Source organism: Falco biarmicus, chromosome 17 (genome assembly GCF_023638135.1).
Source record: "Falco biarmicus isolate bFalBia1 chromosome 17, bFalBia1.pri, whole genome shotgun sequence".
In the NCBI taxonomy this organism is placed as follows: domain Eukaryota; kingdom Metazoa; phylum Chordata; class Aves; order Falconiformes; family Falconidae; genus Falco; species Falco biarmicus.
In genome coordinates this window covers 4,442,486-4,460,573 of record NC_079304.1, presented here as the reverse complement: position 1 = coordinate 4,460,573, position 18,088 = coordinate 4,442,486, and the positions used below count along the sequence as shown (strand labels likewise).

Sequence of the window (18,088 nt, the reverse complement as noted above, 5' to 3'; positions counted from 1 at the left end):
TATGCTTAAAAGAGTTCATTACAATGCTTCAATCTCGCTGAACTGACCCACTAGTAAGGTTAAAACGGAGAGCGGGGAGGAAGTGGAAACTTTAGGTGCAATGTCACATCAACCTCAGAACAAGGACAGCCTGTGCCCAGGGTAGCAGCCGAGGATGGCCACAGGCTTCCTGTGCGACCACACACACGTCAGCTTCGTGTCTCCCCTCGATCTGCAAAACAGGCACACCCGATTGCCCCTTCTCAGCCGTGTGTAGATAAATGCATCAAACATTGCCAAGTCCTCAGGTACTGAACTGGTAGAGGCCACGCAGATCAATCCTCTGAAGCCTGTCTCTGCAAACAGGGCAGATGGAGGAAAGACAAGTGCTCTAGGAAAAAGCCAGGGAGCGATAAGGAAAGGCTGAGGGCTTAGTGTTGCTCACTCCCTCCGCAGCAGCTCCTGTGCCAGGATTCAGCCCACTTCTGACTGCCTCGGGATCCTACACCAAGCGGTCTTCTAGCTTTTAACAGCAGATGGAGATTGCTGGACCCCCTATCTTTCCGAGAATTAAAATCTTCCATTTAGAGCATTCACGCCACCACTTCCAGAGTAGCTGATGGCATCACATCTATCAGTAAAGTCTGACAAATTTAGTCAACAAAATCCAGCTGGGCAATTCAAAAGGCAGCGATCTCAATTATGCCATAGCTCCAACTGAGCCCTCCAACCAGGCTGCGTGGCGACTGCTCATGCAAGCAGGTGGAAGAGTCTAACATTGCACGGGGAAAAAAAAAGGCGATGTGTGAAAGGGAGCATGTGAAAGGGAGCAAAATAAAACAGTGTGGGAGGGAGAGAGCCTAAGTTTAAAACATCATCAACTGGAGGTTGGGGGATTAGCTGTGACTGTAGGACCATGAAAAGAAACTCAGATATGAACCCTACCAAAGTTTCCCCTCTCCTCTTCTCTTTGCTCCCCACTCTCCTCTAGCAGGTTAGGATTTGCGTGGATAGCACAGGAAGAAAAAACCAGCCCGGGATAAGGCTCTCCACTCACCTCAATGAAGAACAGGGCAGCGTTGGAGGTGGGGTGGCTGTTGATGTAAATTCCAGCAAGGATTATAGCTGCAATGAGCAACACGGCCAGAACGATCCCCACGATAGTACCTGTGTGAATCGGGGCGCCTGCTTTCTTGGAAGGAAGGCTGCTTCCCACACCTGCAAAAAAAAGGATTCCATTGAGTCTCGAACTGTGTTGAGACCTCGGGAAAAGAAAGGACAGAAAAGCAAAGCGAGGCGAGACCCTCCAGAGCGCCGCATGGCCGACTAAGCAACTCGGCCTGCCCTTGTTTGGCTCCACAAGAAGGGAAGATGCACTGGAGAGCTGCCTGAGCTCCAGCATTCCTTTCAGCTGATAGCAGTTAGCTGGTTTGAAAGAAGATTAAACCACCACCATGCAGTAACCCCCTCTCCAATCCATATTCTTTATATATTGGCTGCTCACTCTGATAGAAAGCCATTAGCCATATGCTGAGTGGGGTCCTCAGTGTGTCTTACCCACAGCCCTCCAGCTTGCCCTCGCTCCTCGGCTATGAATATACAATCGCACAGAGCTACAGAGGGTGGATGTGGCATATATTAACAGTGACGTTACCAGCCATTTGGGGAGCAATTTGGCTGAAACTGGGAAGATCATGCATTTCAAAGGCCCCATGTCTGCAAAGGAACTGATCCTGCACCCAGTTCAGCCAGTTTAACTCCCTGAGCTGATTTCAGGTACAAGGGATAGGCTCATGGTTTGACCAAAGTTCTTGCAAACCTGACATCAGGTGAAGAGGGCTCGGCTCCTTCCCATACTCTGAAATTAGTAAGAGCATTACTGGCAACAGTTTGGTTCCCTGCCCTCGGGGGTGACGCACAGACTTGGACTGAGAAAAGATTCAAGGGAACAGAGATAAAAAAGGCAGAGCTGGGCTAAGGATGCTTTTTATGTTTGGATTTTACACTGCTCTTTGTCACAGCTGGGGAAATTCAAAAGAAAAAAAGGACTTTGTGTCTATGCAAAAAACTGCAAAGAAAGGGAAATACACAGAAAGAGGAAACTTATCATCTTAGTTTGCACAGCAGGACTACGTGGGAAAAGTAGACAAACAGCGTCAGGGTAAAGCAGATTGGTCCTGACTCTCACTTTTCACTATCTGAAATGGTATTAATCAGAGTAAGGATAATAGGAGCCTTATCTTGATTACATCCTTCCAATCTCTGTTTCACCTGTCCACCCTGCTGACTGATCGCAACTCCCTGGTGCATTTGCTTTCAGTGTAACATGTTTTCGCTTGGAACAACTGTAAGCAGGCAAGAGTGAAGATTAAGGCCTTACCTTCGCTTCCTGCATACTGATTGAGCTTCGTATCATCTAAAAAAAGAAAAGAAAGGCAAAAAAAGTAAAGTTAGGAGCTTTCTATGATATTCTGCATGCTTCCCACCCACTTTTGTTCCTCTGTAATGGGGCCACTGACAGAATGCACGTCTTTGCACAGCACTTACGTGGCCAGTGACAATTTTAAACTTCTTGAGTTTGGCAGAAGAGGAAGGCACACAGAAAACAATAGTGAAAACATGTGGCTTATGGTTGGTTGTCTTCCTGGAGCACAAACACCTGGGGAAACTGGTCATTAAGGATGCTCAGTGTGCAAGGCTGAACAATCAGGGAATGCTGGATGAGGCCCCAGCCCTGGTGGGTGTCTGTGTTCAGACTATGGCATTTGCAGCAATACCCCGCCAATACATCCCAAATCGATGGGTGTTACGCTGTAGCTGTCTTCCACAGGAGCCCCAAATCCAGTTCCGTTCTTCACCTCATTCCGGAAGAGCCAGGACGTATCGTACAAGGCTTTATGCCTTGATGGCCTCCACATCACCAACCTCGCGAGTCCAGCTGAAAGCCTGATCCAGGATTCTTACTGCTTGGCTCACGCGTTTGCTCGCTGCAGCACTGACGCATGACCAGCGAGCCAGACACATCCACAAACATCTCCACAAGATCCAGCGAGCAGGGCTGGCTGGCTGGGGAGGCTGCGGAGGGGTGGGTCCACTCCTTTGCTTCACTCCTTCCTTCGCTGTGCTTCTCCAGATAAAGTTCGCTGCCTGATGCAGCTGGCTGTTTGTTTCCTTCCAAGATTACAAATTAACTTCATGCTTGACTATGTCACAGAAAGCCTCTTGTTCTTTTTCCAAGAATTGGCAATGAGTTGGAAAATAATCTCAGTGGTGGTGTTACGCTCCCCCTTCCTTTAATTGCTCCTTTCAAAGTCAACTCTGTCAGGCAGGCACTCCGTTCCTCCCCCCAACTCCTTCCCATTGCTGAAGGACAATTACTAATGCTCCTTTCTATTTATTCTAATTAGCAGTTTGCGTTAGGGACTATTAAGCAGCAAAATTGAAGTGATACCTGCCGCTAGGATCTGAGGAGCCAGCCCTGTGTTAATAGGATTATCAAGCTTTAGAACATGGGTGTCTCGAGGGAAACTCGGGTTCTTATGTGGAGCTTTCCTATGCCGAAACGAACGCCGTTCCCAAGCAGAGGGCAATCACCAGCCTGTGCTGTATTACTGCCAGTCTGAGAGTGCTGGCAGCCCTGAGCCACCAGCTAAGACCAGGCACATTAAAAGCACGAGCCTCGATGTACAGTATTAACCTCTGTTACGATGCTGGGGAGTCTGTCCACCAGGGACTAGTTGCTTGTTGACCTTCACGAACGTGTCCGAAGGCTGTGCTGCAACTGTAAAACTCTTCCCACTGGAGGGTTTCATCTCCCCCCTGGCCACATCACTCAGTCCCACCTCTTCAGCTGCCCTTCCTTCTCCTGTCCACTGCCTCCTGTCCTCACCCCTGCCCTTGCGCTTCAAAGATGGGGTCGTGATTGTATTTATTTGGATGTGAGTTGGCTTTATGAGGCATCGGAGTGAAAGACCTCGCCGGGGATAAGCGTCAAGGATGGGGCGTCCCTGCTCACCCCACCTGCCCCTACCTTCCGTAGTGAGGCTGTCAATGAAGAGCGAGGACGTGGAGGTGGTGACATCCTCATCCAGCGGTGAGAAGGAGCTCTCAGGAGGTGCTGAATAGTAGTTGCCTTCTGCTAAATCCTCACAGGTCTTCTCATCTGACTGGAAAGAAAAGAGAGAACAGCTACTTTTCCCAGCTCTCGTAAAGCGAGAGTGCCAGGGAGCCAGCGGTGAGGGCTGCGCTTCCCAGGCTTAGGGCAACCGAGCCCTTGGGGTTCAAACCCGGAGTGAAAGCAAGGGGACATGGTCCAGAAGTACCAGAGGGAAGTATGTGGGGGGTGACCTGGAGGTTGGAGAAGAGGAGAAAAAGTTTGGGAACCACTGAAGTAGGACAAATGACAATGATCTGGCAAGGTCCTGCAGCCTGACCTCCTTGCATCGCTGGCTAACCTTACATCAGTCCTGTGACCTCCTTTTTCCTCACTCAGCCCTCTTGATTAACAGGGAACAAAGCTGAGTTTTCAGTGGGGAAAGGAAAAAAGCCCAATAACCAACCAAAAAACCACCCAAAGCAGAAACAGATGTTTCATTAGAGCTGATCTTTCTGAGACAAAGAAACTAGTTCATCCAATGTGGAGATAATTGTGCTAACAAGGACAAAAAAATATCACAAGGGCTAATTTCTTCATGCTTAAGAGTGAGTAAGAGTCATGCTTCAGAAGGTGAAGAAAAAAAATATCCCAGTGTACTCAAACTGCACCATTTGCTAACTTAGGGAGGTCTCTGCACCTTTACTGAATATCCAGCATCGACCAACACCAAAACAAGACTCCAGTAAGGCACACGCTGGGTTAGATGGACTATCCTTTAACCATCCACTGTAATGGGAAAGGGATTATGTAAAGGGATACCCAGCCTGTTCCAGAGCAGCGTGGGTCAAGCGGAGCTGAGCATGAATTTTCTGAGCTGGGATAGGGCCACTGTTGTCTTCTGCAGATGAGAATCCCTCCTAGCGGAGGACCTAAGGGAAGTGATTCTTCTCTCAGCCTCACCTGGCCACAGCCGTAGGACAGCCACTCCTCACGGTACCGGTCAAAGCCGCTGGAACATCTGTGGAGAAAAGAAGCGTTAGCCCGTGGCAGAGGAATTCCTGACAGACACAGCAATAATAATGCTTATTTGCCCGTGATTTCTAAGCTGCCTGCAAGTCCCAAATGCTGCCCCGATGGGCGCTGCGTACAAACACTTGGATAAACAAGTATCTGAGGACTGGAAAGATTATATACAAGTTGGCCTCCAAAGACATGGGGTTTCCAGTACAGCTGTGCTGGAAGGACCCAAATGTTCCTCTTCACCGAGGAGGAAAAGGGTCAACACCACTTCTCCAAGGGAAACGGAGAAGCAGAGAAATAGGAAAAATATATAGACTGAGTTTGAATTTCCATCCCCTGGACTCTGTGCCAGGGCAAGGCCGTGATCTTCGCGAGGCTTTTTTTTTTTCCAGCAACATCTGCACAGGAAAAACACATTAAAGAAATTACAAACGACATCAGGAAAACACCAGCTAGAGAAATCTCTGCAGAAGCAGAGGGAATGAAATAGCACTCTGACCCTTGGAAAGTCTCTGGGGATACCAAAATGTGAACCAGGGGTTCAGCTCATATCAGCCCTAATTTACCCAACTACCAAAAAAAAGAGGAAAAGCCACAAAAACCTGCAGGACCTGCTGAGTCACCAAGATCTCTGCTGAAAGTACTGTTCCTGTAACAACTACAGGCTCAGCAAAAGCAAAAAAACAAACTCCACTGCCCAGCTGAGAGCTAAGAGGACTCTGGGGTGCATCCCGAGTCCAGCTCAGCCTGGAAGCCACCCCACCAAGTTCCTTGGGCAAGATCATGTTGGCTTTGCAAAACCAACCTGGTTGAAAGCCAACGAGATAGCGGCAGCCTTGCTCTAGCTTGCGTTTTCCACCACGCTTGCCATTCGTACTCTCCATTTGTAACTCCGGCGCTGCAGGGCTGAGGTGCCGACACGCCGTTACGGCTGCAGGAAGCGTGGCTTTTAGCCAACGCGTCAAGAAGTCACCTGACTATAAGCGATAAGAACAAACATCCTGCAACAGCGGCTGGGATTTTGGAAGACTGGGTTTGCAAACGCTGTGAATTTGGAATAAGCAGAATGATGAAGTCCTCGAACCTCGGGGTTTCAGCATAAACAAGATCCAGGCTAAGCCACTGTATCCCAGGCTTGGTTTTGCTACCAAAGCCACATCTGGTTTCACGCATCTCTCTCAGCTGCGAGAACATAATATTCTCTGATCTGAAGCCACCACTGAGCAACTGTCATTGAAAAATGATGTTCCCCTGGCTGGGGTTGTATTCCAGCCCACTGAAAGGCAGTGAATCAACGCTGATTTATAGGGTCGCTTTGCTGATGTCTTGGGATCTTTCCCTGTCCCAGCTGTCCTGCTCATACCTTGCCGAAATTGCTGCGTGTAAGGGAAGGGTGCAAGTCTTGAGAGAAGGGCTATAGAAAGGGGTGAAGGTGCCCTGCAAGCGACGCCGGGGTGAGCCAAGGCTGCCCTTGCGGCAGGCACTGGGACGGGAGCCAGCCTGCGTGCCTTCCTGGGAGAGCTGGGCATTTCCAAAGCACGGCTGTCCCCATGCCACCTGCGAGGATCTGTGTTATTGGGCCCTCTCCCCTGCCACTAGCTCTAAATAAATATTTCAGCAAAATCTCATTAAACTCTCTCATGCTCCTTATCGCGCTGCTGGAGCTGAAGGAGAGCACGGAGCAGGGCTGCTGCATGGCCGGCACTGCAGCGGGGCCAGCCTCGTCCCCTCGCATCCTCCGTTTACCTCCAAAAAAGCAGCAAGTGCCCCCCACCCTTGCTGTGTCTCCCCTCTGACGAGCCCCCCCTGCAGTTGGGGGTCCTGAGGAGCATCCCTGGCTCTGTGACCTACCTGCCATCCTTCAGACTGAAGCCTTCCCCAGCCTCCCTGCCCTGCCCTTCTGTCTGAAATCACAGCCTAAGTCAGGACACGTTTCCCCCATGTTTAAGCTTACTGAGTCGCGCTTCTGGTCTCAACTTGTTCCAGCTGCTGCATCAAAACATCAGGACCAAAAACCCAAAACGTCTCCTTTCAGCGGCGTGTAACCGGAGCTCAGATCACCGCTTAACCACGGCTGCAAGGCTGAGCGCAGCACCCTCACTGAACCAAAATGCAACAGAACCCCAAAGCCAGCCAAAAAAGGAAAATAATAATAAAAAACCCAACAACACTAATACAGGCATCAGACCTGGAGTTGCACTTGCTCTCCCAGCAATAGAAACATTAGCAAGAGAAGAGGTGGGAAGGAAACTCATGGCAGCTACCTTTGCAGGACATGACACCAGCTGCAGTTGAAGGTCAGCTCCGAGGTCACACACATTTCACAGCTCTGATGCTGGAGACAAGCTGTAAAAGAGAGAGAAGAGACGCGGCAGTGATACACCAGCATCTGCAGGGGCACGAGGGAGCATCTGCTGAGAGCTGGTGGCACGGGGAGAGCCAGAGCGTCAAGGGATGAGTCTCTAACCCAGCCTCCCTCTGCCACAGACCTGCAGGACAAGTCAGCACCGTTTGAGCAGGAGCGGACTCCCCGTCCACCTGCAAACATCTTCCCGTTCTGCTCAGCTGGGAATTAAAACACACCTGAGGCTTATGCCATTTCTTCTTCTACAGAGGGTGTTTCTCAGAAGGAAGCAAGCAAAACTGAGAGGTTTAACCCTCTGTTGCTATGTCCACACTAAGTAGTTCTGCAAGAACATCTCCACGCTGGAGAGGACTAGCTGCTCGTAAAGTACCACCACTTGTTCGTCACCCTGTCTAGAAAAGATGGCCAAGAGGGCTTGTCTGCAAAAGAAGTCAAGTGAACCGGCAGTTTTAACAAGCCCCTTGGGAGTCCCTGACAGCCTGCGATGAGAGCCGAGAGCCGATCCAGTCCTGGGAAATACCAAGTGATGAAGGCAGAGCACCAGAGGGTCACATCCTGCCCAAAAGGCAGAAGCATCCCCATCCCACCTGGGGTGCCTGGTGCACCTCCACCCTGACCCAGACACTCCATCCCTGGGCTCGCCAGGCTGCCCCTCGCAAACCCACCGCCGCTGCTGCCCCTGACCTGGGCTGCCCACACTGCTCTGGTGGCCTCCAGTCCTGACCACCTCCGCTTTCCCCAGCGGACTGCCACGTGGAGGATACGGACCTCTGTAGAAAAGGCCGAGGCTAACCCAGTTCATCCACTTCTGACCTGAATAAGGCTAAAAATTAAACCCCCAGAAGAAAAAGCGGAGTCTAGTTCTCTCCCGCTCTGTGGGTCCTCTGAAGATACTGCTCTCGGCTACCCTAGCTGCTGGGGAAAAACAAAATAGCAAGTCTTAAAGAGAAAAAATAGAATTATTGCAGAATGCTTATTTATGATCTGCTTTGCAGTAACCCTGCCTGCTGTTAAAATTGTCATAAAATACCCCGGGGAGACCATTTAAATGCATAACCTTGGTATCTTCATGACAGATTTACTCTCTGCTCTGTATTTACGGACTGCATGATGACTTTCCCTTGTGCGCATGTGTCCTTGGATCCGAACACTAAAAATGTATCTATTTAGCAGGATCTTTAAGAAATTTCAGCAGAGTGTGGAGGCGTAGAAAATGTCTTGTAGACAGACCTGAAGTGAACCAGTGTCCAGCAAAATTAGCTGCAGCTTACGGAGCAAAGAGGAGTTTCGGTGGCTGGACAGGTGGGAAATGCTGGAAATTTCAGTACAGGAAATAAAGTACTGGGGCGAGAGGGGATCTACTGGTGAGCAACAAGAGCCATCGACACGGCTGCACACGAGGAAGGGTGCTGGGAGAGCAGCAGGGAGCGCAGTGTGGGACCACAGCAGATCCTAGGGACATCGTGCCTGGCACCGCTGCTCCCATTGCTTGGCTGGGGAGCGCTAAGCAAATCGGTTCAGGTGAAGCCCCTGCGGATCCCTCCTTTATCAGCATCCTCCATCCCTCCTTTATCAGCATCCTCCATGCCAGCTGAGCTGTGCCGCATGCCGGGCTCCTGCCTCAGCTACGGAGCCGCCAGGCTGGCACACGTGTGGCATTTGCTGTTGCCTGAGCTTGACTCTGAGCTGATGAATCCAGAGAGGGCTGGATGTACAGGACATTCAGCAACAGCCACAGAATGCCTGGGGGACCCCCGTGCAGGGGCAAGCTGTACCCCAGCTGGTAGCACACCCTCCCTCCCTGGCTCCGGTGCACAGGAGGATCCCAAATGTTGGGTGATGGGTGGCAGCACCCACTGAACCTGCCTCCTCCAGCCTTGGCTTCCCTCTTTGGCTGTAAATTGGAGCCGCTGGTTGCAACCACAGGAGGGGAACGCGTTCTGGGGCACCAAGCCAGCCTGTCCAACTTACTGGGCAGTGGGGTGAACTCCACGGCTGACATGTTGGTGATCTTGCTGGTGTCCAGTTCCACACGGTGGTACTCATAGATGGTCCGACGGCGGGACTCTGAAACGCGGAGCCTTGGCTTTAGGCTGGGCGCAAACCCACCCTGCACACCCTTCCCCACCCTGCAATCCCAGCCGGAATCCCAGCACGTGCGGGGAAAGCTGAGGTTGCTGCCACCTCCCAGCTGAAAGGCAAAGGTGGCCCCAGGTCTTGGGGTCGTTCCTGTGGGAAAGGACAGGGTGCGGAGGCTGTCAGGCTGCAGGAGAAGCAAGGCAGGGGGGTGCTGGTGGGGAGGAGGGATGTCAGGGCACTGCTCTCCTCTTCCCGGTTTTGCTAGGAGGAGCTTGGAGCTCTCTGCCCCCCTCTCCCCAAGCAGAGACTCCCGAGATGGATGTGGTCCAGTCCTGCATCGCTCCAAACAAACACCAAGCTGCACAACACATTGCTCGTCAGTGACTCACGAGGCTGCGAGCCTCCCCCGTGCGCAGCGCTTGCCTGGAGCTCCCCTGGCGCCTTCCCCCAGCTCCCCCTTCCTTCTCTTTCCCCTTCATCCTGGGGGCCAGAGGGGTCTTATCCTGGATTCAGGCTTCTCCCAGATTTTCTCCCACAACCTGCCACTAATTCATGTGGTGACACCAGCCAAGATGCTTCCCTGGCATCACACCTACCTGCACACCTAATCAAACCTGTCCTTCCAGCACAGCTCTGGGAGACCAGTGGATGAGCGGGACAGAGTGCTCCCCCCTCTACCCCCTCCTCTCCTTCCATTCAAGCCTTGTTTCTTCACCTCATTAGTTTTTTTCATGCCCGGTTCTTGCATTTCTTCTCCCCTCACCCCCCCGGGGCAGGCAGGAGGTAGAGGCAGGGGTCCGTAAGCCCACCGGGGACGGAGGGTACCAGCCCGATGAGGGCAGGCTGGCGGGGAGGGGAGGCACCATCCAGCCTGGCCGAGATTTTTACACAAACTGTTGTAAACGGGTAATAAATGAGGGCCAGATGGCAGGCTCCATAAATAACAAGGAAAAGCAACCGCGTCGGGCGCAGCGCGGGGAGGCAGCAGCGAGGTTGGGCTCCTCATGACAAGAGGGGATGGCAGAGCCTGGAAGAGCCTTTTTGGCGAGCTCGCCCCATGCCTGCAGCGCGTGGCACACGTGGAATAAGCATGCAGACACGCATGTAGCTGTCCCCATGTCCCATGGACGCAGGTGCAGGTCCCAGCCCTGCCTGCAGCAGCCCTGCAGCACCCGTGCCATGACACGCATTGAAGGGCAAACCAGAGCAGCAGCAGCGCAGCTTGCAGGCTCCCCTAAACCCCCATGCCTATAGAAACGGGGCACACAGCCCCCACCCCCTGCCAAGCCTCTTGTCCATCTCCAGGCTCATTTGCAATTGTTCTTCCCCTCCTCCTCATCAGCTGGAAGTCAGGGAAGCGATAGCTTGGCTGCTCGCAGCGATTTGGAACACGCTGGGCGAGAAGCACCGAGGCCTTTTGCCTGCAGCGCCTTGCCAAAGCACACAGCGTTCGTCGTGAGCCGGGGCCACCCAGAGCTTGGCCATGGAGAGATGCTCCCCGAGGGGGAGGCACCCCCAGAGGGATGTGGGACACAAGAGCATCGCTGCAGCCGAGCCCCGTACGCCTCCTCACGCTCCCTTGCTCCCCATCGTGAATCCAAGCAGCGCACCCTCATGCCTTGAAGCGCCCAAACCCGAGGACATCTCATCTCTCCTTCCCCAGCTGCCCCCTCTCCCAGCTGCGATGCCAGGGGAGCCTCGGCATCCCGGTGGGATCAGCTGCCTCCCCCTGTTCCTCAAGGACTCACCAGGCACCTCGGGAGACGAGTTGAGGATCATGAAGGCATCGGAGAGGCCGGCTTTCACAGGGTGCTGGGTGGCGCTGATCTGTAGGACCGGCATGGGGATCTGCAGCCGGGGAGAGAGGACGTGATGGACCTCAGCCCTGCCCCGGGCTCCTGGCGCTGCTGTAGGAGTCTCCAGTGCTTTGGTGGCACTGGGAATGCCCAGACTCAGCGTGTGAACAGTTACAGCCCGTCGTCTCCCCCCAGACCCACAGGGATCCCCCACGGGGACCCTCCTGCCGCGCCTGCCCCAGCAGAAACATCTCTCACCTCCTTGTACCCAAAGACGATTCTCCCGGTGCTGTGCAGGGCCGCCTGGAAGGTGAAGCTGCCCATGTCCTCCTTCCCCTGAAGATAGACCTTGTCCCACTGCACCACAAAAACCGTCCCTGGGGGAGAGACCAGAGGGGGTCAGTGTCGTCCCCCCCTGAGTCTCTCCTTGTGCCACATCTCCACAGCCTGACAGGTTGAAGCTCCAAACCACCTCGTCCCCAACCTCCAGTTCTGAGCAGATCCATGAGCAAACCGCTGCCAAACATCCCTGCTGCCCCCCCTCTGCAAGCCCCTCCCGGGTGCTGAACACCCCCGGCTGCCCTAGGCTCCCCTCCCCCACACCCTCACCTGGCTCCAGCCCCCCCCCTTTGCCCAGTTTCACAGGGAAGCAGCGGGCAACTGGGCTACCACTGCAGGGATGTGGCTAGCAGGGGTAGGGGGGCAGCCAGAACGGGGCTCACCGTTGTCCAGGTACTGGACGGTGGAGTTGCGGGAGTAGCTGGGGTTGAAGTTGGCCATGAGAGGGGCGACGTACTGCGTGGCCGTGAGCATGCGGTGGATGACGTCCCCCATGAAGATGAAACCTGAGGAGCAGAGGAGGGTGAAGCAGCGCACGCTCCCCTCCACCACCCCGGGATGCTCTCTCCCTCTTCCCGACCTCCCACCACCCTTGCCCCGGCTCACCCATCCTTTTTGACCCCCAGCATCCCCCTCCCAGGTCTCCCCCAAGCCCCCCCTGCATCCCCTCAACTGCTGCGGACACCGAGGCACCAGCAGCACCCAGCTCCCCGCGGACCCGCAGGACAGGGGTTGGATTTGGGGTGCAGGGAGAAAGCTGGAAGGGCTGCAGCCCCTTCTCTGTCTCAGCTCCCCAGGGCTCAGGGATGTGGGGTGAGGTTAGAGCCAGCACCGTGTCCAGCCCCATCCCCACGAGACCACCTACCCAGTGCAGACCCCCCATCCCACCCCGACTCACCCCCTGTTGCTATCGTGACCTGTCGCAGGAGGTGGCCGTAGAAGGGGAAGTCAAAGGAGAGGACGATCCTCTGCGGGAGGGAGATGGGGTGAGAATTGTCCTCAGCCCTTGGAAAAACACCTGTGGGAATTGGGGGGGGGGACACACGGGTCCGTGCCCACCAGCACCAGCTCTGCCCTGGGCTGGGGCAAGCTCCCGGGACTGGGGTCTGGAGGAATGGGAGAGGGGTGGGAGCGGGGGTCCTGTGGGTGCCCAGTCCTCATGGCTCATCCCCTTCAGCTCCAAACTGGGGCTGTGGGAGATTAAATGCTTCCCAAGCCTCGGTCTCCACCGGGCTGTCACGAGGACCCCGGGGGGGTGCTGCTGCCCGGGGGCAAGGTGCCACCACTGGAAAATCCCTGTGGGAAGAGGGGACACGGGGACACCCCAGGCTGCCCCCACCAGCCCCGTGGGCTCACCGAGGCCTGCCGGTGCGTGTTGGAGAGGATCCCGTGGATCTTCACTTGGCTCCTGTTAGCCGCTGCCATGTCAACCCACAGCCCCCTCAGACGGGTGTCCCCTGGCCCGTAGATCCGTGACACGTAGTAGCTGTGGTTGTCCTCCTGCAGCCGGGGGGAGACGGGGGGGACAGCGTCACCCAGCTTGCTCTGAGGAGGTGTGAACCCCCAGGCACGGCTCCGAGCAGCAGGGACCCAACCTCAGCACGAAGCAGCAACAAACCCGGCACAGAAACCCCCGTGTGAAGCCAGCAAAGGATGCTGAGCAGTAGGAGAAGGTGCAGAGAAGACCCAGGAGACCGATGGAGCGCAGAGATGGCAGGCGAGAGAGAGATGTGACCCACACGAGACTTGAGCAAAGCGGATGCAACATTCCCAGGAGGAAAACATCCCGCTCCAGAGCCAGGGGTTCGAAGTTACAGGCTAAACAGATCGCTAGAAGCGAAGCAAACCACCGGAGACAGGAGCTCCGAGGAAACCACGACCCTTGGACCAGGCAGCCTGGGGAAAGCGGCCAAGCCACCGCCGCCAGCCGAGCGGGAGCGAGGGGCTGAGGAGGGGGGACACGGTGGGGGAGCAGGGCTGGGGGTGCTCTGCTGGGTGGCACCCCCGGAGCGTGCGATGGGCCACGGCTCTGCATGAGCGACCACCCCCCCCTCCTCACCCAGGGCAAGGAGAGGGACCCCAGGCACCCCCCCCGCCACCTCCCCATGCCACCAGCAGCACCCCCGCGCCCCCCTTCCCCCACAGCCCAGGGCACAGACCACAGGGCAGCTCTGCCAAGAGCCACCTCAGAGCGGTCAGGGACCTCCCAAAGGACACACGGCCCCAGCGGGGACCTGTCCGCCTGGCTCTGCGGCAGCTCCTTGGGGACACCGGGAGCAGGTGACATCCCGGGTGCAGCCAGCCCTGCGCAGCTCCTGTCCTGGCCACACCGTCCCTCTCCGACAGGATTCGGCACGTGGGGGGCTGGGGACACAGCTGGGGACACAGCTGGGAGCTGTTGCCTGTCAGGGGAGGCCGGTTCATGCTGGGGGCCGGGGGGGGGACGAGAAGCATCTTAATTTTCCTTGGGAAAGCGCTGTTCCGTTGCTCCGTGCCAGCACCTGGCGCACTGCCACGCTCGCCGCTTGTCCCCATCTGCTGCTCTTCTGCCGCTCAGCCCCCTCTGACCCCCCGCCCCCCTCACCCCCAGCATCCTCCCTCCAGCTCCCCCCACCTTGGGCGACCCCGGGACCCTCTCCCTGCGCACGAACCCCAGTGCCAGAGGCAGGGAAGGAACCCCTGGCCCAGGACTTCGTGGCTTGGAGGGGGTAAAAAACCAGAAAGCGACACCCCCCGTGTCCAACAGCCCCGTCCTGTTCCCCCGGGAGCTGCTGCAGGTCTGCGGGAGGTGGGAGGAATAAAATGCTGTTAGAAAAATTCTGCAACCTGGCATTTTTTTTCTGCTTCAGTAAAGTTCAGGGAGGGCTGTCGCACTCCTCCGCCTCCCGTGGAAGCCCTGACTCCAGGGAAAACTTTCCCAACTCTCCCCTATGGCAATTATAGCCCCTTCTTGCCCAGAGGGACTGGTGCAGCCCAGAGCCTTCCCTCCCCTATGGATGGGGAAACTGAGGCACAGGGAAGGCTGCGCCAGTACCGGCTGCATCCCAGCACCCACCTCCCCATGCAAACGCTATGGAAACCCCCTGGGATGCAGGGACAGGCCAGCACTGGGTGACAAATGACAAGAACTCTCATGCCCTTGTCCCTGCTGTGCCTTCCCGACGCCATCCAAATAAACCAGGGGGGAAATAGAGGCGGGCTGGGAGCGCGGAGGAGCTGGCTGCCGAGCTCCTGACCTCATCGCTGACTCATTAGGATGTCCTAATCCATCACCTTGCTTTGGTTACAGCAGGAATTAAGAGCGGGGAGGTTTTTGGACACACAAATAAGTGGGGAGTGCAGCCGCCGTGGGGCAGAGCTCGGGGAGGGACGGAGGTGATGCCCAACATCACAGCCCTCTTCATCCTCCAGGTCCTGAGCTGCCCTGCTGCATCCCAAACCTGAAATATTTGGGGAGGGGAGAGAGGGGAAGCCCCTCCAGGCCACAGCTGCCTCAGCCCAAGGTAGGGTCGCACCTTCTGCAGGCTGGATGCGGCGCGATGCAGTGACGTGTGGAGGAGCAGCATCCCTGACCTTGAACGTGGCCCCGCTCTCGGGGCAGACGCTCCGATCCCCCCCGACAGCATCGAGCCCCAGGAAATTGCTGCCTTTTCCTCCTGGGAACCACAAGCACCATCACACCCTCCCTGCGGCTCCCCGGCATCTCCACACGCCGTGGTGGTTTTGGGCTGGTTTGGGGCTGGTTTTTTTTAAACACTTCCACATCAGGGACTTCTCTGGCCTCTGGCCCCTCTCTATCCCTGCTGGCCAAGGAGCTCGAGCGGAGCAGAAACAGCCACAGCTGTTCCTCCCCTGCACGCTGTGCCACAGGGCACTAATGCCACCAAATCCACCGCCAGCTGCCGGGGGGGCAAAAACACCGGGACGGTCACCGCGGCCAGCGCATCCTCCACCAGAACCCAGCCTCAGCCAGAGCCACGTGTCTCCCCGCATCCCCGAGACCCTCAGCTGCCAAGAGAGGCCCCGCCACAAATAACCAGGAGCTAATTGAGGGCGGGTAATTAGGCACAGCCGGGATGTGAGAACCAAGTGAGATGTCCCAGGAGGTGACAGTGCTGCTACATGAGTTCATTAGCTGCCATGGACCCCCCCCTCTTCCCTCACAGCCCCCTCGCCCCAGCACCCTCGGCAGCATCACACGTGGCATCGTGGCCAGCGAAGTGTTCCCAGCGTTTCAGGGCAGGGATGGCCCTGGGACCTGGCAGGGCTGGCGGGCAAGGACGGCCGCAGGGCTCGGAGCGGTCCCCGGGGCACAGCCACCTCTCGCTGGGCTGTAATTACCCACCATATATTAAACTGGAGCCAGCGTCCCCACCAGCTCCCTGCCTGAAATAGCTCTGGGCGGTCAGGCGCTGGCCGCATCCTGCCTCGGGGCAGGCGAGGGGCAGCAGCGGGGACCCCGACTCACCACGATCCGTGTCTCATTGGCCGGCAGCGTGTCGATGGCCAAGCTGCCCCCCACCAGGTCCTGGCTGATGTGGGTCCCCTCTGTCCCCGCTGAGGTCTCCCGAGCTCTCCGCTGCCCTTCGCCCACCGCTGGGCTCCCGGGAGGGCGTCCTGGGGGGGCACAGGAATGGGTCAGTGGGGTCCCACACCGGCTTGGCACCCACCTGTGGGCTGGGATCAACCCCCTCCCCCAGCAAAGCAGCTTTCTGCTTAGGTGACATGAGTTTGGGGGGTCTCAGCCCTGATAAGCAGCATCACAGCAATGATGGAGATGCAGGGAAGGGCTTCTCGGGTCAGGGTGGCTGCAGGGTGCAGGGACAGGTGACAGACACCCACGGCCTGGGGAGGACAGCGGTGATGGAGGGGTGAAGGGAGGCAAAAAACACCTCCAACCCCCCCAGCTCAGCTCACACGCCAGCGCGTGGGGAGAAGCATGAGGTCCTGGAGATAGGGAAGATGTGGCTTCGGCAACAGGGCACCAGCGTGGCTGTGTCCTCGATGTCCCCAGCCATCGGTCTCCTCCACCAGGCCGGTACGGGGCCTGGGTACGGGGCCTGGGTACCACGGCGGCCTCCAAACATCCACCTCCAGAAGAAACGTGTCCCTCATCCCACATCCCTCCCTGCCCAGCTCCAGCCCCAGGGAGTGGAGGCCAGAAACACGGCACAGCAGTGGCGGGGGGGGGGACACATGAAAAAGCCATTTGGGACCAAATCTGCAGAGACTCATCACATTTCCCGGCAGCTCAGCACGGGCGGAGGCGGTGCGGCCGGCACACGCTCGCCCACGGGCAGGGACAGAGCCAGGACGTCTGTCCCCTGCGAGTGGGACAGCAAAAACACCCGGTGGGGCCACATGCTGCTCCCCTAACCCCTGCAGGGGGGGGCTCCCACCTTCACCCCCCGGGGAGAGGGAGCTAATTACTGCCTAACGAGCTCCCGGGCCCCTCCTGAGCTGTCCCGTGGGGCAGCGTGTCCCCAGTGCCTCCAGGAGGGGAAACTGAGGCAGGGGGAGCAGGGCTGAGCTGGGGGATGTACCCCCCTGAGGATGGATGGGGAAAGGGGGGCTGGGGGGGCACTGGGGGGGCCCAGCCCCTCCCCACTGAGGACCCCCAGGGAGCAGAGCCTGTTCCGCAGGCTCCAACGAGCCCCCCCACGAAGGCTCCGGTGTCCCTCCCCAAAATCTCACCGCGCGGCTGCACCCCCAGCCAGGCCAGCATCAGCCGTGTCACGGGGAAGGGGGGGATCCGGGGGCGGGGGGGCACCCCACTAGCCCCACTCTGCCCCACACGGCTTGGGGGGGCGTCCTGGCACCCCACAGTGCCAGTGCCCTCTGCATGGGGATGCTGAGGCAGGGGGGGACGTGGGGCGCAGAGGGGGACCCCCGTAGCAGGTCCCACCCCACGGGTGGCTGCGGGGTGCGGTGTGACACCCACCTGCGCGCCTGGGGGGGGGGGGGGGGGGGGGGGGGGGGCAAGAAGACACCCCCAAAACACAACCCACCCGGGGGGGCACAGCGCGGGGGGGGGGCAGGCAGACGGCTCGGGTGAGGCGCGACCCCCCGGGCACAGCGACCCCCTGGCCGGGTGCTCCAGCCCCCGGGGCCGCGCATGGCGCTGCGCACCCCGGGACCCCCTGGACCCTCACTCCCGGGATACCCCCCCCCCACACCCTACTCCGGAGGTCGCCCGACGCCCCCCCGCCGCGCTCCCCAGCCCCCCTACCTGCGCCCCGCGGGCCCGGCGCGCCCAGCACCCCGCGGAGCAGGCAGAGCAGGATGAGGCCCCCCCAGCGCATGGTGGGGGGCGGTGGGCACCGCTGGCCCCGGCTCTGCTGGGGGGGGGGGGCTCAGCGCCCCGCCATGGGCCGGCGCCCCGCGGAGCCGCGCTCGGAGCCGGAGCGGGAGCGG

The 18,088-nt window shown here is 57.6% G+C and overlaps 1 protein-coding gene and 1 long non-coding RNA gene across 2 annotated transcripts in view; one reads left to right on the top strand and one right to left on the bottom strand.

Annotated features, from left to right (window-relative positions):
• The window catches only part of LOC130160160 (uncharacterized), a 14,729-nt gene extending 13,671 nt beyond the window's left edge, over nucleotides 1–1,058 (top strand). The window contains exon 5 of the long non-coding RNA XR_008825950.1: nucleotides 971–1,058. This is a non-coding gene — a long non-coding RNA (uncharacterized LOC130160160). The remainder of the gene's footprint in view (nucleotides 1–970) is intronic.
• The window catches only part of PLXDC1 (plexin domain containing 1), an 18,376-nt gene extending 288 nt beyond the window's left edge, over nucleotides 1–18,088 (bottom strand). The window contains exons 1-13 of the mRNA XM_056362448.1: nucleotides 17,904–18,088; nucleotides 16,143–16,291; nucleotides 13,031–13,174; nucleotides 12,573–12,642; nucleotides 12,058–12,180; nucleotides 11,594–11,712; nucleotides 11,288–11,387; nucleotides 9,432–9,527; nucleotides 7,360–7,441; nucleotides 5,036–5,093; nucleotides 4,010–4,145; nucleotides 2,360–2,395; nucleotides 1,037–1,197 (exon numbers count right to left, since the gene is read on the bottom strand). Of these exons, the coding sequence (XP_056218423.1) occupies nucleotides 1,037–1,197; nucleotides 2,360–2,395; nucleotides 4,010–4,145; nucleotides 5,036–5,093; nucleotides 7,360–7,441; nucleotides 9,432–9,527; nucleotides 11,288–11,387; nucleotides 11,594–11,712; nucleotides 12,058–12,180; nucleotides 12,573–12,642; nucleotides 13,031–13,174; nucleotides 16,143–16,291; nucleotides 17,904–17,976 (1,347 nt within the window). The 5' untranslated portion in view covers nucleotides 17,977–18,088. The remainder of the gene's footprint in view (nucleotides 1–1,036; nucleotides 1,198–2,359; nucleotides 2,396–4,009; nucleotides 4,146–5,035; nucleotides 5,094–7,359; nucleotides 7,442–9,431; nucleotides 9,528–11,287; nucleotides 11,388–11,593; nucleotides 11,713–12,057; nucleotides 12,181–12,572; nucleotides 12,643–13,030; nucleotides 13,175–16,142; nucleotides 16,292–17,903) is intronic.